The sequence below is a fragment of the Papilio machaon genome, chromosome W (assembly GCF_912999745.1).
Source record: "Papilio machaon chromosome W, ilPapMach1.1, whole genome shotgun sequence".
NCBI classification, from domain to species: Eukaryota; Metazoa; Arthropoda; class Insecta; order Lepidoptera; family Papilionidae; genus Papilio; species Papilio machaon.
This window is the reverse complement of record NC_060015.1, coordinates 4278566-4302183: the sequence shown is the minus strand read 5'-3', so window position 1 is coordinate 4302183 and position 23618 is coordinate 4278566. Positions and strand designations below refer to the sequence as shown.

At 40.4% G+C, this 23618-nt stretch overlaps 1 protein-coding gene across 1 annotated transcript; it reads left to right on the top strand.

Moving 5' to 3' along the window:
- Positions 1-20269: 20269 nt before the first annotated feature.
- Positions 20270-22489, top strand: LOC123722936. Its single transcript, XM_045685491.1, has one exon. The coding sequence runs from the start codon at positions 20270-20272 to the stop codon at positions 22487-22489; it is 2220 nt and encodes a 739-aa protein (XP_045541447.1).
- The last annotated feature ends 1129 nt before the right edge of the window (positions 22490-23618 follow it).

Below are 23618 nucleotides of genomic sequence, written 5' to 3'. Positions count from 1 at the left end.
GTCACTAATTTTTCACTTTTTTCCTCACTCAATAACTTTTGATCCTTATGTCTGATTTCAGATCCTGAAACGGCGTTTTGTTCACCTCGTCCTATCCGATGGTGTGCTTTGTCACGCTCCAGCTGCCCCGGATCATTGACCTCATGGCCACGTGCTAGTTGTTTTTCTGCGTTTTTCACCCGGTTTTCCGGGTCAGAAAAATCTGGAAATTGTCCAGGCTCATAGATCTCGACGAGCTCTTCAATTTGACACCAAAAAACCGGTATGTTGTCGATCGTTCTTGGCCAGCGTTAATTTTTGAAGTTTGAAAACTTTGTAATTTTTCACTTTTTTAACTATAATTTCTAAACGGATTATCCAAAATTCACAATTTATACACCGTTATGTTCCTTGCACTGTTCTGCGTACTTTGATATATAGCACTCCCACTTTTTCAAAACTTTTCCCTCTCTCGCGATTTTTAACACTTTTTTCAGGTGCGGAGCGACGCGGAACGGCGCGGAAGCGGTGTCGTCGGCACGGCGGCTGGCGCGCAACTCTGTTTGTACATGTTACCTTTTGAAAACGGCCACATGTGGTCTGCTTACCACTTTCATTTTTTTTTTTTTTCAAAATAATTCCTTTGTCATGGATTCACCACAAATATGTCTCTTATTTATTTAAGTAGTATAAGTATAGCTGTTTTTTTTTTTTTTTTTTTATATATAAATTTTCATGACTTAATTACAAATTTTATTAATGCTACTGTTTTTCTTCTTCTTCATTTTCAATAACCTTCCGTTTAGTTTTTTTTTGTAAGTATTTCAATCTCAGCTTAGTTTGTCCAGGTGCCATTTTAAGGTTTCGTTTTATTGATCATATCACTCATACTCTTCAGTCGTACCGCAGGAGTACGCTAGATCTGGTAATATAAAACACAGCATTACAGGGTTCGTCATTTCATCCTGGAAGACGGTGATATTTCAAAAACTTAGTTTGTTATTCCTTGTGATTATTCGTGATTCATTGATTTATGGCCACATATTCAATAACATTATTCATATAGTGACACTGTCTTTTCCATAAAGTTAATCCTCTAATTGTTAGTGAAATATATGTTGTCCTATTATTTCTTTTCTTAATGTAGATCGCCATTGTAGAACTTGTGTCCTCTTCTTCTTTCTAATCTTTAACTGTGAGTATTTCAACATTCAAGCCCCATGGCTGTCTTTACATACTCCCGATGGGTAACATACATCAGTTCTCCTAGCGGCTGACCCGTCACTTTAATGTTAACTATACGCTTGGACCTTAATTTACGCTGTTATTCAATACTGTTTTACTTCTTATCTTAACTTGAAGTATTCAATACTTTCTACTATTGACTTTGTTTCTGCTTGTGTGATAGTTTGTAAAAACTTTACTACTCTTCAGATACAAATATCTTCTCTTTTCTTCTATCCATGGTTCCACGCTGACCTTAAGCTTTTCTTATTTTTGATGATTGCATAGTCTCGTAACAAGAATTTTTGGTTCATTGTTAAGATTACTCCCCGATAATAGTTAATTTTCTTAACGTGTCTTGTAATGTAAGACTTTCCCGTTATATTTTAATTCATGACATTTCTGTTGTATGACTATTTGTTTGTATTCATCATAGCATATTTCACAGTTATGATGATGATGATGATGATGATGATGTAATCCCGGCCGATATCGGCCACGGCGACTGTCTTCAGCTCCGGTTTTGACGTTGGTGTGCTCGCATGTGGCTTATGTAGCCAATTTTGTTTGCGAAAATCCTCGCACATTGCGGACATGAGAGCACAGTTATACGCTCCGAACAGCACGTCACACCATAGTTTGTTTTCTTGTCGCTTTGACAACTTCCTCAGACGGCGTCATGCCGCGTAATTTTGATTCTTTATTTTCTTTATACCCTATCTATTTATGGGTATGTTTAGGTTTAGATATTTACTTCAAAACTTTGCTGGCTTCTTTCTTCTTTCTCACATGGACTATTCTATGTAATGAGCTTATACGTAAATGTTGAATAGTTTCTTATTTAGCCATCTCTCAAACGTTTGGTCATTGCAGTGCAAGACCTAGCAATCCCTTTTTTTTATTTGGTTTAGTATTTCTGTATCCGACTATGGCATTCGCAATTTAAAGTTCCCACATTGTTACATTTTGACTTTATATTTAGCTATATTTTCCGCCCGATTGAGTTACAAAACTTCTACCCATTTTCTTATATCGCGCTGATTTCCAGACTTCCATTCTTCATCTCTAGCTTCTCGGTATCGCGTTCCCACGTTCAGGATAACGCAACTGATTCTGCATAATTGTTTTTTATTGACTCGATTTATCTCTTGCTCTTCTTAGATTACGAATTTCACTATAACATTATGTTGTTATGCTTGGTCGCACCTTTTGTACCTTTTTTACACTATGTACATTTACCTATGCAACCTTTAAATTTTGTAATATTTCTCGCCGTTAACATATCTGACCCTTTGCTGCAATCTCGCCATAAGTTCTTCCTTGTAACGTCGTTATTTCCTGTACTTTGTTGACCCTGCCTTATTCTCTAGGCAGCGACCATTCCTTGTTTGTACGACTATTTTCTTATTAATCTGTAGGACATTATAGTGTTTCTTAATATCCATTTAATGTCATATTTGTATTTCTACCTTTCTTGAATCTTTTTTACAATTATAACACGCATCCCATAGTCTATATTGTTTTTCTTTTCTTTTTATTTTTACGTTTTCACATTGTCTTTGGTTTTGATTGGTGCGATCATCGAAGAACTGTGGAGGCCGCTATAACTTGCAGGGTGAGGAAGATCTCTTCCCTGGCCTAAATTTACTGCTATTCTTTGTAATTTTCTTTGAGGAACCCGCTTCTTCGCGTTAGAATCTTGCGTTTATTTCAATTCCTGGTTCCTGCATCCTTGACTGACATATATTTATAAATATACATATATTTTTTGAATATCTTCTTGAATGTCCTCCCTTTTTATTTATTAACTTTTTATCCAACGTCTAGCTTTTTTATCTTTAACTGATTTGAACTCTAGGCTCTTGTTATATTTTCCTCTGTAAGTCCGTAGCAATGCAGTTGCTACTTTTGTTCTTTTACGAGTCCGAAGTACGCTGCTTTTATTTTTCACATTTTTTTTACGAGTTCGTACCACTGCCATATTCACTTTTACTCCTCTGCTAGTTCTTTGCTCTTCCACAATGTTGATTTTATAATCTTATCCTTTTGCGCAGTATTGAAGCTGTATAATCTTCAATCTTATGAAGTCAGCAGTATCGCCGCTGTATAATCTTTAATCTTATGAAGTCTGTAGTATCGCCGCTGTATTATCTTCAATCTTCTGAAGTCTGCAGTATCGCCGCTGTATTATCTTCAATCTTCTGAAGTCTGCAGTATCGCCGCTGTATTATCTTCAATCTTCTGAAGTCAGCAGTATCGCCGCTGTATTATCTTTAATCTTCTGAAGTCTGCAATATCGCCGCTGTATTATCTTCAATCTTCTGAAGTCAGCAGTATCGCCGCTGTATTATCTTCAATCTTCTGAAGTCTGCAGTATCGCCGCTGTATTATCTTCAATCTTCTGAAGCCTGCAGTATCGCCGCTGTATTATCTTCAATCTTCTGAAGCCTGCAGTATCGCCGCTGTATTATCTTCAATATTCTGAAGTCTGCAGTATCGCCGCTGTATAATCTTTAATATTATGAAGTCCATAGTATCGCCGCTGTATAATCTTTAATATTATGTCTGTGAGAGCCTTTATAATTTCTATGGTTCAATCTTCAAATGATCTTACGCGAGTATCTAGAATCGCCGTAAGTTTAATAGTTATCAACGCTATTAGTGTGATCGCCGTTATTCAATGTTTGCTCCTGGCTCTGTCTAATAGCAATTTGTATTATATGTTTATTTGCGTGCGGGCACTCAGCTCCGCCGCTGTGAATTCACAGATCATCATTATGATTTTATTTGTGCGTACAAGCGCTAAGCTTTGTCGCTATGAGTACTAAGCTCATTATAATAATTTATTTATAACTTTCTTTGTGCGTGCAAGCGCTAAGCTTTGCCGCTATGAGCACTAAGCTCGTTAACATTTTTATATATATTTTTCTTTGTGCATGCAAGCGCTAATTTTTTGCCCCTATGGGCTATGAGCACTAAGCTCGTAATAACAATTACTTCATAAATTTGTGCGTGCAAGCGCTAAGCTTTGCCGCTATGAGCACTAAGCTCGTAGTATCAATTTATTTAAAACTTTCAGATTTCCCGCTATTTGCCCTCAGCCACTAGACCTCTTATTTTTGCAATGTTTGTTTAATGTTCGAGCCGTAACTTCGCCGCTTTGAGCTCCAGGCCGTTTTTTATTTATTTATATTTTTCTTTGTGCATGCAAGCGCTAATTTTTTGCCTCTATGGGCTATGAGCACTAAGCTCGTAATAACAATTTCTTCATAAATTTGAGCGTGCAAGCGCTAAGCTTTGCCGCAATGAGCACTAAGCTCGTAGTATCAATTTATTTAAAACTTTCAGATTTCCCGCTATTTGCCCTCAGCCATTAGACCTCTTATTTTTGCAATGTTTGTTTAATGTTCGAGCCGTAACTTCGCCGCTTTGAGCTCCAGGCCGTTTTTTTTTTATTTATATTTTTCTTTGTGCATGCAAGCGCTAATTTTTTGCCTCTATGGGCTATGAGCACTAAGCTCGTAATAACAATTTCTTCATAAATTTGAGCGTGCAAGCGCTAAGCTTTGCCGCAATGAGCACTAAGCTCGTAGTATCAATTTATTTAAAACTTTCAGATTTCCCGCTATTTGCCCTCAGCCATTAGACCTCTTATTTTTGCAATGTTTGTTTAATGTTCGAGCCGTAACTTCGCCGCTTTGAGCTCCAGGCCGTTTTTTTTTTTATTTATATTTTTCTTTGTGCATGCAAGCGCTAATTTTTTGCCTCTATGGGCTATGAGCACTAAGCTCGTAATAACAATTTCTTCATAAATTTGAGCGTGCAAGCGCTAAGCTTTGCCGCAATGAGCACTAAGCTCGTAGTATCAATTTATTTAAAACTTTCAGATTTCCCGCTATTTGCCCTCAGCCATTAGACCTCTTATTTTTGTAATGTTTGTTTAATGTTCGAGCCGTAACTTCGCCGCTTTGACCTCCAGGCCGTTTTTTTTTTTTTTTTTTTTTTTTTTTTTGACTCGTCTACAGCTCGGAATAGGTGCGCCAATTTGGCTTTGTCCGCGTCCGGACCATTTTTACTTATCAGTTGTATTTTTAAGACCACAACGCCTGCGTAGCTACGCCTGCCTACTTCGTCTTATTAGGTTTTCGTCTGTATTATTGCGCCTCGATCTGTTATCTGCGCCTTTTTTTTTTCATATTTACGTAATTATACACAAAAGATTATTTAACGTACCGGAATGACTATTATCGAGCGCGACACCTATCTCTTAACGACATTTTTTTACTATTATAACCACATATTGTATATTGTTAATCGACCGTACTGTTTAATATGACCATGTCATGTAACGCATTTTTACGCGATGTTTTGACTGTATCGAATTTAAATCTACTATTTATACGAAAATGCGCTTTATAACTAATTAGTATGTAATATGTGCTCTGTTAACTTATTACGTTGCCTAAACTATGTTTGTATTGCTATGTAAGCAATCGTAGTACGTTGACGTTTATCGTTGACTCCTACTTGGAGTGCACACTTGTTAAATAGGCTGCCGGTCTTCATTAAACCGATTGTTTATTTACTTTTTATCGTTTGCATTGTTATATCAGTCAGTCAGTCAGTCAGTCACTTTTTTCAGTAAGCATTACAAAAATTTTATTTTATAGCGTCCTCAACGCATACATAATTTTATAAACGTGTTTATACCCTTACGTGCTAAGAGCGTACTTACCAAAAGTACTTAGTAGCTAAGTGATTTTAAGTTACAAATCGCCCACTTATCTCTATATAGAAAATATACTTACATGTGCTCAGGCTGTCTTCTACTTGAGGATGGATGTCTATAATTGAGGATAGGTGAATTCTTATACAGGCTAGTAACGTCATACACATTATAAGTGTGATTTTCCTAAAATACCTTGAGAAAAAAGGAAAAAAAAATTACGTTTAGTTGTACATCTGCTACAATTTATAACTGTAAATCTATTCACACGAAACAGCATCAATTACTAACGATATAAACCCTACACCAATATTGAATTAGACTCATCATTATTACAAATGATTTTAACACTACAACATGTCCTTATGTCTCTGGTGGGCTCTCTTCTCTCGCTTTCTCTCTGCCTACGTCGTTACTGATGGGCTTACATATATTCAATAAACCAAAACGCCTGCAGAGCGATCCTCAATGAGAATAACGACTGCCAAAAACCTTACATCTCATACTTACAATGCATATTTTAACCCCTGGAAACACTTACTTAGCAACCAACGTTTGTTCACATTCCTGCAGTTATACAAATATTTATTAATAATATTATGAATATAACACATACAGTGACATGCATCTTACGAAGCACGTTTTAATACAGGTTAACCGAGCTAAGGAGCTAAGACAATGTTGATGCCGTAATCATTTTAAGTAAACAAAACCACTCTGTATTATTATTACTATTTTCATACTACACATCAACTGTTGAACATTTTTAACACAATAAGCCCTTTTTCATGTTCTCCTTTGCATTATCATTTCCTCTTTTTTTTTTTTTTTATTATTACCAAATACATATATACCAAACGAGGAGCCCTCTTTAATGAACTACATATTATATCGTTAAATCTAATACTCGTAGATACAATAGACCTATGTCACAAGACAAGCCAACTCAAGATAATTTGGAAATTATATTTGTAAAGGTAGACTGATATGTACTGTAACACTTCATATTAACATGTAAGCTGCGTGAGTATAAAATCCTTTATACCATACTAGTTATCGCCCGCGACAGTGTCCGCGCGAACACCTTAGTAGGAGTATGAAAGAATGGATAGCAGCCGATTATAAGACCTACTGAATATGCATATGTTATATAATGACCACTATTTTATCATGTAAGATTACTAATACTAGTATATAAGAACCTCTGTTATATAACGACTACTATTTTATCATGTAAGATTACTAATACTAGTATATAAGAACCTCCCTTTGTCTTAAATTATTTTGTTATTCCATTCCCACATAAACTAACTAATTTATATTTGTTTAAGTATTGATAAGTACCATTTCCAACAACTTGTTTAAATCTGTCAATACGATATTTAAGAGTCCTGTTCACACTATACCCTTAATTTATATTTGTTTAAGTATTGATAAGCACAATTTCCTAACAACTTGTTTAAATCTGTCAATACGACATTATAGATTTCTGTTCACACGATACCCTTAATGTATATTTGATAAAGTACCATTTTAAACCTGTGAACGCGTCATTTAAAAGTGTTGTTCACACGCTACCCTTAGTATATATATTCAATGTCTAAATGGGATCGACACACTCACTGTTTCGACGTACTACAGTTAACATGTTTTCAGTAAGGAATTGTATCCTAATAAAATAAATTATTTAATTTAAAAGTTTTGTCACTTTGCCATATAACAAATTTGGCGCAGTCGGTAGGATAAGTGCATAAGAAAGTCGAAGTAATAACGTGTAGGCTCCGGAAAAGGAAACAAATCGCCAAAAGACGAAGCAGACACGGAAACTGAAGGTTTTAAATAAATACTTCGCCGGACCTTATAATGAAGCACGCAGTTTATATTGCATTATTGTGGTAAGTGGCTAAAACTTTGCTCTGTTTCACCGTATCCAAATCCATCCAGTATATCCAAATCCTATATTTCTACCATTCCTCGTGTATTTAACTATTGCCATTTATAGTATATTTTACTATTACCATTTCTCGTGTGTTTAACTATTGTTATTTATAGTATATTTTACTATTACCATTTCTCGTGTGTTTAACTATTGTTATTTATAGTATATTTTACTATTACCATTTCTCGTGTGTTTTACTATTGCCATTTCTCGTATATTTTACTATTGCCATTTCTCGTATATTTTACTATTACCATTTCTCGTGTATTTAACTATTGCTATTTATAGTATATTTTACTATTGCCATTTCTCGTGTATTTAACTATTGCTATTTATAGTATATTTTACTATTGCCATTTCTCGTGTATTTAACTATTGCCATTTCTCGTGTATTTAACTATTGCTATTTATAGTATATTTTACTATTGCCATTTCTCGTATATTTTACTATTGCCATTTCTCGTATATTTTACTATTGCCATTTCTCGTATATTTTAGCCTAGTTATTCTTGTACTATTTTTGTATTCAACATGTCAAAAACCAATGACGTTTGTATAGATCATAAAGGGATAGAAATGCCGATAGGGACCCTTCTACAACTTATCCCAGATTTCGATACAAAAAATAACAACGATATATACAGATACATACGGTCGTGTGACGCCGCATTTAACCTAGCGACTATCACCCAACAACCGACAGTACTAGTTTTTGCCCTAAATAAAATAACTGGCCCCTATTCTGCAGACGTACATGCCAAACAATTTCTTAACTGGGCGGAATTAAAAACATTTCTAATCCAAAAATTTTCGCAAACGAAAACTCTCGCGCACTTAAACATGGAATTACAATCAATGTTCCAAAAACATAACGAGTCGATTACAGAATACTATCATAGAGTAGAACTCTGTCGAAGTAAAATAATAGAAAAACTGAACGCGGAAATCTTAGATAATACTTTACTGGGTCGCCTAGCAACCACTGAGGAGACCGCACTAAATGTCTTTATAAACGGGATTAGTTCAGATATCGGAATGATGTTAAGGACTAAAGGGTTTAATAATCTGTCTGAGACAGGGCGTTTCGCCCTACAGGAAGATAAAATCAGAGCCATGAATAACGCCCGTCAAGCGCTATTTAAAACAAACTCCCCACGTCCCTCAATTGTACCACATAAGCCCCCGTTCTGTACAAACCTTCCCACTCAACGTCCCATGACCTCTCCTCCGCATAGACCAATAAGCAATCATTTTAACCCAACATACAAAAACATTAAGATATGCAATTATTGTAAACACCCAGGACACGTCATAAGCGAATGTCGCAAACGAGCTTACAACAATAACCTTAGAAACAAAAACCAACTCGCTCAACCGACACCATCCACTAATGTCAACAATTTAAACTGGTCAGCGACCAACGAGATGGGCAACTCGTCGGGAATCGCTGTCTGCCCAGAGACTTCCGAATTGATCGAAAACTTAAACAACCTCCAACTCTAGAATACCACCGAAATAATATGTTAAAACAAAGTGCATCTCTAGATAATAAAACAGTCAATCGGAGACAATTTAGAGATGTATGCGTTCAAACCGAAGAACATACCCAAACAATTAGCTTTAACGAAACCTACGAACAGGGTAGCCAGCCCCAAACTCTCGGTTTCCCCACAAGATCTACTATATCCACTGAATCCTCTAACTCTACTAATTCTAATAAATCAAGCGAACATTCTAAACAAATTCAATCATCCAAGCCCATTACAAAGTCCTTTACAAACTCTTTAAAAGAAACCTACGAACAGGGTAACCAGCCCCAAACTCTCGGTTTCTCCACAGAATCTACTACTTTCACCGAATCTCCTAACTCCAGTAAATCTACTAAATCAAGCGAAAATTCTGAACCTATTCAATCATCCAAGCTCCTTACAAAATTCTCTACAAACTCTACTACCTCTACAAAGTTCACTAAATCCAACTCACGTGCCAAAACAAAACTTAAACCAAAACGAAAATTCAAAAATCCTAAATCCGAACTCAAATCTGTTACCAAATCATATAGTATCAAGTCCTTAAACATACCTCCCGAAAACCTACTACATTGCAAGTTCCATGTCGACGGCCAACCACTCATATTATTAATAGACACAGGAGCAGCCATCTCTGTTATACAAAAAAACAAAATTGGTAATAACTTAATCGACTCCTCAAATAAAGTATCCATAATAGGTGTCTCGAATACCGAATCTACAATTCAAACTTGCGGCACATCCGATATATCTCTTGACCGATTCCCTAAACACAAATTCCATATTGCCAACCTAAATATTTCCGCTGACGGAATACTAGGTAACGATTTCATGTCAAAATTTAATGTTAATATATACGTCCAATCAAAAACTATGCGAATTCGGGACATTTCATACAAACTCTTTTTCTTGGGCGAAGAACTCAATAATCAATTTACAGATAAGCAACTTATACCAAAACGGTCTGAAACCGTAATTATCTGCCACAATGACGCGATCGTTAACGGTATGGCCATTCTCGACAAACAAATGATAGGCGAACATCTAACTATTCCTAATGCACTCATTAACGTTAACAATAATAACTTTCTGATAACATGCGTAAACTCCAGTGACAAAGATAAATATATTTCCACTCCAAATATTCCTAATTTAACACCGTACACCGAGTCTATAGATAGTTTCCAAATCAATTCCGTAAATGCAAACAATTCAACCAACCAGAATACAAATAATTATGAAAATATAGACAAATTAATAAGACGCGATCATCTAAATCCCGAAGAATGCGAATCCCTCGATAAAATAATCTACAACTACGCAGACATCTTTTATACCGAAGGCGATAAACTAACATTCACAAATCACACAAAACACACCATCCCTACCACGTCAGAAATACCTATTAATACAAAAACATATCGATTCCCCTACGTACATCAACAAGAAGTAAAGTCCCAAGTAGACAAAATGTTAAACGAAAATATTATACGTCCTAGTACCTCACCGTGGAGCAGTCCAATCTGGGTAGTTCCCAAGAAGCAAGATGCTTCGGGTAAACAAAAATGGAGAGTCGTGATAGATTATCGTAAACTAAACGATATAACAGTTGGCGACAGCTATCCTTTACCTAATATCACGGACATACTCGATAAACTAGGACACTCTATCTATTTCACCACACTAGACCTTGCCTCCGGATTTCACCAAATTGAACTTAACTCTAAAGATATTCCAAAAACCGCTTTCAATACCCCTTATGGACATTATGAATTTCTGCGAATGCCATTCGGATTAAAAAATGCACCTGCCACCTTCCAACGTGCTATGGATAGTGTACTCTATGGACTACAAGGCGAACGCTGCTTTGTTTACCTAGATGACATCGTTGTATTTGCTTCAAGTCTCCAGGAACACGAACAAAAACTAAAAGAGGTCTTCGATCGACTCAGGGAACACAGATTAAAAGTTCAACCCGACAAATGCGAGTTCCTCAGGAAAGAAGTAGCATACTTAGGACATATAATATCTAGCGAAGGTGTCAAGCCCAATCCGGACAAAGTACAAGCTGTGATAGACTTTCCTATTCCCAAATCGTGTAAAGACATTAAATCTTTTCTAGGTCTCGCAGGTTACTATCGTCGCTTTATAGCAAATTTCAGCCAAATTACCAAACCTATGACAAGCCTTCTAAAAAAGGATATTCCATTCACATGGGGTGAATCTCAACAAAGAGCGTTTGACACATGTAAAACTATTCTTACTACAACTCCTATCTTGCAATATCCTGACTTTAGTAAAGAATTTGTCCTAACTACAGATGCGTCAATTCATGCCATCGGCGCTATACTATCTCAGGGAGAAGTTGGCAAAGATTTGCCAATAGCGTACGCTTCCCGCACCTTAAACAAAGCCGAATCGAACTATTCCACAATCGAACGAGAACTCCTAGCGATTGTATGGGCCGTAAAACACTTTCGACCCTATCTCTTCGGAAGAAAATTCAAAATCGTCACTGATCATAAACCTTTAACATGGTTATTCTCTATAAAAGATCCAGGTAGTCGACTCGTACGATGGAGATTAAAAATAGAAGAATACGATTACGAAATCATATATAAAGCAGGAAAAATAAACACAAATGCTGACGCACTATCACGACCACCAATATTTAATTCCAACATCATTGATTCAACTTCAGATGACTCAAATCAAACTAACTCTATTGATTATTTACAAATGAATTACGAACATTATATTTCTAGAGACCAATCCTTCGATACTCCAAGACTAAAAATATCTCCCGACAATATTTTAGACACAAAGCATAAAAATATATTTATTCCAACTTCATGTCTAGATTCCGATCAAAATAATATATTCAACGAAGCTATACGTTCCTGTTCTCAGGTAGAACCTTTCTTACAAAAAAATAAATCACTATACGACGTCGACCTTGTAATCTCAAATGAAAACCAAAACCTTTTCTTTTGCCCCACCAGACCGAATTATTTTGACCCATGGGACTCCGAAAGTTATTTCAAAGCCTTAATGTCATGTCTTCAACAGAATAAAATCCAAAATCTCTATGTCCCCGATCTAAAAAATGACCCTACCTGTAAACTAGTGGGTAATGAACAACTACGTATAACTGCATACCTTGCGGAAACATATAATTGTGAAATTACAATTTGTCAAAACAAAATCATATATCCCAAACCTGAAGAAATTCCTAATATACTGAAAATGTACCATGACGAACCCCTCTCAGGTCATCGTGGTATTGTTGAAACTACCAGAAAAATTCGCGACGAATACTTCTGGAAAGGTATGACCAACGACATAAAAATTTATGTGGAATCATGCGTCATTTGCCAACGAAACAAAATCCAAAGGAAAAATTTCCAAGCACCTATGGTCATTACGTCACAATCCACTGAACCTTTCGAACGAGTTTCCATAGATCTTGTCTCTTACTCCGACATCAGTGACAACAACAATAAATATATCTTAACTCTCCAAGATGACTTGACTCGATTTGTGCAAGCATACCCTATTCCCGATAAAGAATCCGTCACAGTAGCCAAAGGACTACTTCACTTTTGCCAACATTTTGGGGTACCTAAAAGATTTCATTCGGATCAAGGTACCGAATTCACGAATAACGTTTTAAAACAATTAACCAAATTTTTAGGTTCCGATCACACGTTTAACACGGCATATCATCCTCAAACAAATGGTTCCCTTGAACGGTTTCACGCCACTTTACGTGACCACATTCGAATGTATCACAGTCGCCGTCTAAAAAAATGGGATAAAATAATCCCTTTTGCAATTATATGCCACAATACATCAGTAAACAGTTCCACTAATTATACACCTCACGAATTGCTATTCGGGTACAAACCACGTCCATTTTACTCTATGAAAATTATACCTGATTATACGGCCTGTGACTATCTAAAAGATTTAAACGAACGACTTAGGGTTGCCAGAGATTCTGCTTTAAGAAACATTCAATCTATGAAAGAAAAAGCTAAAGATAGATACGACAGCCAAATAAAAAACATAATACAATACAAAGTAGGAGATAAGGTGATGCTACGAGTTCCGAACCCAAATAATCTAGACCAAAAGTGGGATGGACCTTTTCAAATTATAAGAGCTGGTTTTAACCATAATTATATAATACAAAAATCAAATAGAAACCAACTTGTTCATGCAAATCGTCTTCGACCATACCACATGCACGAAACTTTAGTTTAATAAAACATACATCTTACATTCACAGGGTCAGCTGCTCTACAGCAATCGATATACCTGAACCCACCGATACCTTATACACTTTACTAAAATTAGATAACCCTTATATTAGTTTTATAATAATGTCTATTTTCAAAACATTTATATATACAATTATTTACAAATTATATTTATACCTAAGGAATTATTGTAAAGGAATATATAGACAAGGGAATCCTAACATTGGTATTCTCCTTGTTTCAGGACAACGGCGGGAGTCGTTGCCAGTATAGGACAGTTCAATGAGAAACTTCCACCCTTTACTAGCCTCTTCTATAAAGAAGAAGGCACTATTTTTATTTCGGAAGAATCTTGGAAATTAATTATTTACCGAAATTTACAACCTCTATTCCTTGGACAAGAATCTCTAATGCAGTTAACTACAAATTTCCAGCAACTCGCAAGTAAACACATATCGTTTCCAAACGTAATCTCTACACGGTCGTATTTAAACACAAACTTAGAAAAGATTAGTAATAGACTATCCGAGTTAAACATGTATATTGGTAAAAATTCTAGGTCAAAAAGAGAACTATTTGATGGTATAGGTTCAGTACTAAAATACCTCATAGGTACTCCAGACGCAAAAGATGCGAAACACTACGACGAATGTATCGATTTATTAGAAAGACGTGAATTAGATCTTACATCATTAATGCAAAAACAAGTACAAATAACTTCATCAACTATAAAAAATTTTAACGAAACAATCCACAAAATCAGAATCGATGAACAAATTATTAACGAAAACATTAATAGATTAAATACTTACCTAAATGAATCAAGCAAAATTATGTTCGACAACAAAGCGAACAAAGACATTTCTACTATTTCTATCCAAGTTCTCGAGATAATAACAAGTCTAGAATACGAAATCAATGAAATTCTTTCCAGCATTCTATTTGCGAAAGCCAACATTATACACCCCTCTATTATATCTCTTAATAAACTGTATAAAGAACTTCTTTTATCCAACCACGTTAGATCAAATAAACAATTAGTCCTCCCTATTACTATCCATAATATTAATAGTATATTAGACTCAGCCCAACTATCCGCCTATGTGTACTCAGATAGATTAGTTTACATTCTAGATTTCCCACTTATAAAATCCGAACCCTTAAAACTTTACCATATATATTCAACTCCTATCCAACATCCTAATTCCTCCCTTTACACGACCATCCTACCCGAGCATAAGTTTTTAGCTACAAACCCTAGCGGCGAATTATACATTTCAACAAGTTCACTGGACCACTGCAAAACGTTCGCCGAAAAGAAAAGCGTTTGTAACGACCTTGTCACCTATGATGCAGACTCACGTCCAATATGCGAACTGCAAGTCCTCTTTGGCGCCTCCAAGAAAATACCAAGCACCTGCACAAGCTCTACATTTGCTGCACAAATTAATACCTTTCAATCACTAGACGACAACAGATGGCTCTATATCCTGACTAACCTAACACCGTGTGTTCTTCATTGTGACAACGAAATATCCCATTATCAAATACAGGGATCAGGAATAATTAACTTAAAAGAAAATTGCAAACTCCACACAGGATACAGTACTTTAACAGCATATAGATCCAAGAAAGAAAATTCAACTTCCCCGATTATCATCCCTCAACTAGATATCCAGGACTGCATCGAAAAGAATAAAAACATTGAAATCCCTTATTTATTTCCTATTTCCATTAATGAAGTCCCTCTAGACTCTTTGAACAATATCAGAAATCAATTAAATAATCAAGACGAAGAAATTCAAAAGTTTAAAAGAAAACCGTTTATCGAAAGAAATCAAAATGGATTTTCCTGGTTCACCATCATAACCGGAAGCCTTGTAATTGTAATAATTTTATACGTACTGCTAAGGAAATATATGAAACTTCATCGTCAACATATTCATGGTAAAAATCACTGTATTCAAATTTTCAACAATTGCCTCGGTTCATCACGACGACGAACTACACGAGTCCATACCATCCCAATGAGAACAATAAGAACTCCAACTCCAGCTACATCATGCATCTCCGAAGACGAAGACGACTCTTTAAGCACCACCCAAAGATCGGACGCCAACACCCAATCTTTATTCTAAGGGGGGAGGTGTTATATAATGACCACTATTTTATCATGTAAGATTACTAATACTAGTATATAAGAACCTCTGTTATATAACGACTACTATTTTATCATGTAAGATTACTAATACTAGTATATAAGAACCTCCCTTTGTCTTAAATTATTTTGTTATTCCATTCCCACATAAACTAATTTATATTTGTTTAAGTATTGATAAGTACCATTTCCAACAACTTGTTTAAATCTGTCAATACGATATTTAAGAGTCCTGTTCACACTATACCCTTAATTTATATTTGTTTAAGTATTGATAAGCACAATTTCCTAACAACTTGTTTAAATCTGTCAATACGACATTATAGATTTCTGTTCACACGATACCCTTAATGTATATTTGATAAAGTACCATTTTAAACCTGTGAACGCGTCATTTAAAAGTGTTGTTCACACGCTACCCTTAGTATATATATTCAATGTCTAAATGGGATCGACACACTCACTGTTTCGACGTACTACAGTTAACATGTTTTCAGTAAGGAATTGTATCCTAATAAAATAAATTATTTAATTTAAAAGTTTTGTCACTTTGCCATATAACACATATAACATTTACTAAATAAATCGGTCAAGCCGCTTTTGAGAAATATTGTAACTAACATTATGATTCTAGAATTTTATATATAAGATGATAAAATGATGATCATCACCGACTTTAAGGACGGCTGGTAACTAGTTTCTTTATGCATCAATTATTAATTCATACTCGGTGCATATTTAACTCAATTAACCGAGTATATTCTGAATAAACATTTCTCATTGGTTTTGAGTCATAAAATTATCTTACTTTTTTTTTTTTTTTTTTTTTTACCTTATATTCCTAATAAGCACTTTGATGGTACTTGAACGTAGTTTAGTATAACCACGCGTCAACCTTACAAACCGTGACTATCCCCGCGCTCGGAATATGGCAACACATGGTTATTGTAAATTTATTATGTGTAGGCTTGCAAAATGCAACCTTGACCTATATATAGTAGTGTAAGTACTTTATACCAAGGGCAATGTGGCGATACATACTTATTGGTGAACCATAACAAGTACATTGATGACTATGATATCAATTAGTCCCAGAATAATTGTTTAAACACATGTTTGCTTAAATAGTGTCTCGTTGTCTTTTTTTTTTTATCAGAAAAGGTATTTTACGTTTGAATATATTTATTTGATTAAAAACACTGAGGTTGCAGTCGATCGACGTTTTATCTGACATAAGCAAATTTTTAACACAATTAGCTATATTATTTGCGCCTCAGCAAATTACCGCGCAAAGTACTTATATAATCTTAACCAATTACTCCATAAAGCAACTTATTTATTTATTTTCATTTCTACATTATACTTCCAATACAGCTATAATGAAATAACAAATTTATAAGGTTTCTGCGATACTAAATTCTTTCAACTAATTAGTCATTTGTTGGGTCTTTAACAAAACGCCCATAATAACTACCCCCGAATATATTTCATGAGCAGTTATTACACGATTACAATATTATAAAGCAATTATTGCTGTGCACATGTATTATTAATATTACGACGCTAAACTTGGTCTAACATTATTTTTAATTGACCGAGGTGTTAGGTAATGTGTAAGGTACTTACCTCGACAATTCCGGTTGGCGTCGTCTTGCTTGCCTTATGGAATCTGCGACTGTACCTTGGACGTCGTTCGTTTTACTCGAAGGACCAACATGTACATCCTAAATCGGCCCCGGGTAGGGGACTGACTGCGGATATACAGAACAACTCGCACGGGAGGTGCACCGGCAATAATCAACGGTGCACCCCCAATGCGGAGCACGGGGAAATAAAACCACCTAATGCTGGTAACGGAAGAGGTTTATTTGATGTTTATTTCGCCTTATATATGTTCTTAGATGCCTGACCAAGCATGAGCATTTACACGATCTTCATAGGTGTGTGTGTGTGTTACGTGCGCCCCAATCTTTTAGACTTCCTGCTACATATCACGTATGCTCTACATATTTTTATCGTTGCTGTGGAATCTTCCGTTACTATGGGCAGGCTCTGCTCTAGCCATGGTCGTTGATACGAACACTACGTCTTTCCTCAGGCTCTAGACTAAATATTGGCAAGGATAACAGCAAAACATATTAAACAAAACATTCACCAAAACCGAGCATATTGCCAATCAAAATTTCATCCCCTATTGTTATTTAGCACCCTTGGGGGTAAATTTTTTACAAAAATTTAATTTCATATTTATTTATATAGAATTAGCAACCTCAAAAATAAGTTTCAAGCTTCCAACTGTAAAAATGACGATAATTCCATACAAACTTTCACCCCCACGTTCAACCCCTTTCAACCCTTTTTCGCGTTAAAATGTGCCCTATGTCCTTCCTTAGGCTCTAGACTAAATATTGGTAAGGGTAATAGCAAAACATATTAAAGAAAACATTCAACAAAACCTCACATATTGCCAAACAAAATTTCATCCCCTATAGTTATTTAGCACCCTTGGGGGTAAAATTTTACAAAAATTTAATTTCATATTTATCTTTATCAAATTAGCAGCCTTGAAAATAAGTTTCAACCTTCTACCTGTAAAAATGACGATAATTCCATACAAACTTTCACCCCCACTTTCAAACCCTTAAAACCCCTTTTTCGCGTTCTTTCTCGGGCTCTAAACTAAATATCAGTAAGGGTAACAGCAAAACATCCTTACTAATATTATATTATTATATATTATTATAATATTATAAATGCGAAAGTAACTCTGTCTCTCTGTCTGTCTGTCTGTCTGTCTGTCTGTCTCGCTTTCACGCCAAAACTACTGAACCGATTTAAATGAAATTTGGTACACAGATAGACTAGAGCCTGAGGATGGACATAGGCTACTTTTTAACGCGAAAACAGGGTTGTAAGGGGTTGAAAGTGGGGGTGGTAATTTGTATGGAAGTATTGTCATTTTAACAGTTAGAAGCTTGAAATTTCTTTCTAAGGCTGCTAATTTGATAGAAATAAATATGAAATAAAATTTTTGTAAAAATGTTACCCTCAAGGGTGCTAAATAACTATAGGGGATGAAATTTTGTTTGGGAATATTTTAGACTTTGGTGAATGTTTTGTTTAGTATGTTTTGCTGTTACCCTTACCAATATTTAGTCTAGGGCCTCAGAAAGAACATAGTCTATTTTTAAACGCGAAAAAAGGGTTGTAAGGGGTTGAAAGTAGGGGTGGTGATTTGTATGGAAGTATCGTCATTTTTACAGTTAGAAGCATGAAACTTCTGTCTAAGCCTGCTAATTTGATATAAATAAATATGAAATTCAATTTCTGTAAAAATTTTACCCTGAAGGGTGCTAAATAACAATAGGGGATGAAAATTTGTTTGGGAATATGTGAGGTTTAGGTGAATGTTTTATTTAATATGTTTTGCTGTTACCCTTACTGATATTTAGTCTAGAGCCCGAGAAAGAACAAAGACTACTTTTTAACGCGAAAAAAGGGTTGTAAGGGGTTGAATGTGGGGGTGGTAATTTTTCCACGGACCTGCTCGGTTGTCCGAGTGGGCGGAGAGGTGAACTCCGACGTGGCGCGTCCCCGGGTGGTGGATAGGGGAACGCCCCGGCCTTCTGCCGGGGTAGGGCGAAAGCCCCGTGAACCAAACACTAGACGGGTGGAGCGCAGCGATGCGCTATCCCGATGGGTTGTTGCTCGGACTGTTCTGGTTCTGGGACAGTTCGGGTGGCGACCACCCGTGCGGCGGGCCTGCCGGTCTTTGGCCGGTGGGCGATGGCTTCGGCCACCGTCGGACAACCCGTAATCCGCACTGAGCGGAACCGGGGGCCCTGCGCACTGAGCGTGGGGCTGCGAGGAAGAAAACCTCTCTAAAAAATTACCCGGTGGCAACACCACACTTGGCCGTCCGCTGGTCTTTATGATCGGTGGACGCCAAGCAAACCGTAATCCGCACTGAGCGGACCGGGGGCCTTGCGCACTGAGCGTTGGGCCGCGAGGAAGGGAACCTCTATAAAAAATCCCCGGAGGAGGAGGAGCCCCTCCACCTCCTGTGATCATCACAGGATGAAGGATGGGGCTCAAGCACGCTCATTGGGCGGTGCTGGGTACGGCGAGCACCGAGGTGCTGCCGTGCGGCGTGTTGGGGTGTTTTTCCGCGGGGCTATGCCGGACAGGGCCTCCCATACCGGACAGGCCCGCGGAAAACACCAGTGGATCCTTAGGGGTCGTAGGATGGGGGGCCTTCAAGGTCCTCGGCGCGGCTGGTATGGTCAACTCGGCCACCCTGTCGGGCAAATACGTCGGTGTGCGGCAGCACATTTAACTGCAGAGGACTTCGGTCGTGGGATGGTGGCCTTCTAGGCCGCGCATCGTGGTCAGGGACCTCACCCTGTATCTAAAGGCGGTTTCCGGTGTCCGATAACACTGGAGAACTATGTAATGGCATCTCGAAAAAAGAAACTACCCCAGGAGGGTACCCTCAGTTCGGCTGAGGGAGAATCCCTCCCTGTGGCTACGGCTGCAGGCTGCCCCTCGTATTCTGGGGGGGGCAAGGGCTGCCTTACTGTCACCCAAAAAACGACCTTGGCGAGAAATTTGGATTCTGAAGCATGCGATTTGGTTTTAAGGAAGGAAAAAGAGGTTGGTGTTGGGAACGGGAGACCTGCAGAGTGCCGTGAGGCGGCCCCAGGTCATACCAATGATGACACCATGGAGTGCGATGGTAGGGCAGCGTCGGATTCCGACTGCAGCCACATCGTCATTTCCGAGAGGTCCCAGATTTCGGAGGCGGCCGCAGCGATGTTCGGCGCGAAGCGGCCCCGTCTCAGCGAGGGATCCGAGGACGAAGACCGGGCGGTGTCCCTAGCGATGGCAAGGTGGCGCCAGCAAGAAAAGAGGGCTGCGGCCAGAGCTCGGGCCAAGAATAAGGAGGAAGACCTCGAGAAGGAAGCTAAGATCGCTCGTTTCCGGCGCGAGACAAGGTCTGCGCTGTTTTCTCGACCTGCGGAAGTAACGGGAGAGAGATGCGCCGCTCAGCTTCATGAGCAGGTGCAGGAGGACCTGGAGATTATAATGAAGGTGGCGACCAAGTCGTCCAACCTAAAGGGTACCTTTGTGCGGGCCTTGAAGGACGCTGCGGCATCCATCAAGGAAGCTGTGGAAGTCCTCGGGGCTCGCACACAAACGGAAGAAACACAGCAGCTGCAGGCAGACAATGCCCGCCTGCGCGCCGAGATGGACGCACTCCGTAAGGAGCTTGCTACCATCAAGGAGGACCTGCGGACACGGGGTTCCGCTGGCCATTCCGACCCTGATGTGACAATGGAGGCCGCCCCCGCATCACGGCCCCCACAAACACAAACACCGAGCGAGACGCCCTCCGTGGAGGAGATCTGTCGTGCAGTGATGGTTCAGGTCGGGGGGATGATGAACGCCCGCCTGGCCTCGCTGGAGGACAGACTTCTCCCGGAGAAGAACCTGCGGCCGCCTCTCGCGGCCGATACGAGGAAGGACGGGATCACATACGCCGACAAACTTGCGCGGCAACAGACGGCACCCAAAGTGGCGGCTCAACCCGGCCCCAGCGGCACTCAAAGGAAAGCCCCATCGGCGCTACACCAGCGCCCGTCGGGTCCTGCCCAGACCTCCTTACCCGCTAGCGGGGAAAAAGAGAAGAGAAAGAGGAGGAGAAAAAGGAAGAAGAAGAAGAAGAAAGACCCACCACCCGGGCAGCAGCCGTCGCAGCCCGCGGTTGGCGAGTGGACAAAGGTGGGCCCTAAAAGGCGGCCTCAGGTGAAGAGTGGTGCAGCAAAGCTGCATGTGCCTCGGTCGTCGGCAGTTGTTATTACGCTGCAGCCGGGCGCTGCGGAGCAGGGTGCCACCTACGCCAGCGTCATTGCCTCGGCGAAGGAGAAAATAAACCCAGCCGAGTTCGGAGCCCAGGGCGTTCGCCTTCGGAAGGCTGCCAATGGGGGACGTGTCTTCGAGTTCCCGGGCGCCTCTAGCGGCAAGAAGGCGGACTCCCTGGCCCAAAGGCTCCGGGAGGTCCTGGATGGTGGTGTCGTCCGCGTCTCCAGGCCTATTAAGTCCGTGGCCCTACGGGTGGCAGGCTTGGACGACGCCACCACCAGTGCCGAGGTGGTTGCCGCCATTGCTGCAGCGGGAGGGTGCCCCGCCGAGCAGCTACGGGCCGGCGCAATGTCGACCGGCCGCGACGGACTGGGATCAGTCGTGGTCCAGTGTCCCGTCGCGGCTGCAAAGAAGATTGCGACCGTCGGCCGCCTACTGGTGGGTTGGGTGTCCGCCCAGGCCAGGTTGCTAGATGCCCGCCCCATCAGGTGCTTCAGGTGCCTGGCTCCAGGGCACATATCTTGCCAGTGCCAAGAGGGAGTAGACCGCTCCGGGCTCTGTTTCCGGTGCGGTCAACCAGGTCACAAGGCCCGCGGATGCACGGCCGCGCTTCACTGCGTCGTCTGCGCCGCGGCTGGCGCCCCTGCGGAGCACCATGTCGGGAGCAAGGCGTGCATCCCCCCATCCAATGGGAGGAGGAAAAAGAAGGGAGGAGAGGAAGGTCCGAGCCCGACGGCCGGTCAGTCCTCGGACTCATCCCAACAGGCAGCGGCGCCGGGGGCTGAGGAGGCAGCTATGGTCGTCGAATAATGGCCCTCAACCTCCTCCAGGCCAATATCAATCACTCCGCCAGAGCTCAGGACCTTCTGTTCCAGAGCATGGCGGAGTGGAGAATACATGTGGCGGTGGTGGCCGAGCCCTACCGGGTCCCGTCTGGGGACGATTGGGTGGGGGACACAGACGGGCTGGTGGCCTTAACGTCCCGGTCCGTCACAGGCTCTCCGGCCTTCGCGGACGTAGTCCGAGGTCAGGGATACGTGGCGGCCCTCGTCGGCGACATCTTGGTGGTCGGGGTGTACTTCTCGCCGAATCGGAGTCTCGCCGACTTCGAGGCATTTATCTCTGAGATCGGCGTCCTGATAGGCAGAAGTCGATCCACCCGAGTGCTCGTCGCGGGGGACCTCAACGCCAAATCCTCGGCTTGGGGATGCCCGACGACGGATCCGCGGGGCCGGGAGTTGGAAGATTGGGCGACGGAGACCGGACTCATGGTCCTCAACCGGGGGTCGGTCAACACGTGCGTGCGGCGTCAAGGCGGCTCCATTGTTGATGTCGCCTTCGCCGATGCCGTCCTGGCACGCCGTGTTTATGGCTGGCACGTGGTCGAGGACGTGGAGACGCTTTCGGACCACCGTTACGTGAGGTTCGGCATATCCGCGTCCCCGTCCAACCTGAGTGGCCCAGATCGGCCCCTGAGCGGGGAGGGTCCACGGTGGTCTTTGTCACGGATGGACCGGGACTTTTTGGTCGAGGCCGCTCTCGTCGAGGCGTGGTTTTCTGCTCCCCGGGAGCGTGTCGACGAGGTCGGTGAAGAGGCGGCGCGATTGGGTGCGGCCATGGCGCGGGTTTGTGACGGGGCTATGCCCAGGGTCCGATCCGTCCCCTCCAGACGGCCGGTGTACTGGTGGACAGCCGAGCTCACGCTGCTGCGCAGTACTTGCGTGGCGGCGAGACGCCGGTATACCCGCTGCCGTCGGCGGAGGCGCCGGGACGCTACGGAGGAAGAGCGGCTCTACTCCCTCTACAGGAGTGCGGTCAAGGCCCTTCGGGTGGCTATCGGCGCGGCGAAGGACCAGGCGGACGATGAGATGCTGAGGGCTCTGGATAGTGATCCATTCGGGAGGCCCTACAAGGTCGTACGACGAAAGCTCCGATCTAG

Excerpts from the sequence above, each read along its gene's own strand:
- LOC123722936 (XM_045685491.1), top strand. The coding sequence starts at position 20,270 with ATGGCATCTCGAAAAAAGAAACTACCCCAGGAGGGTACCCTCAGTTCG.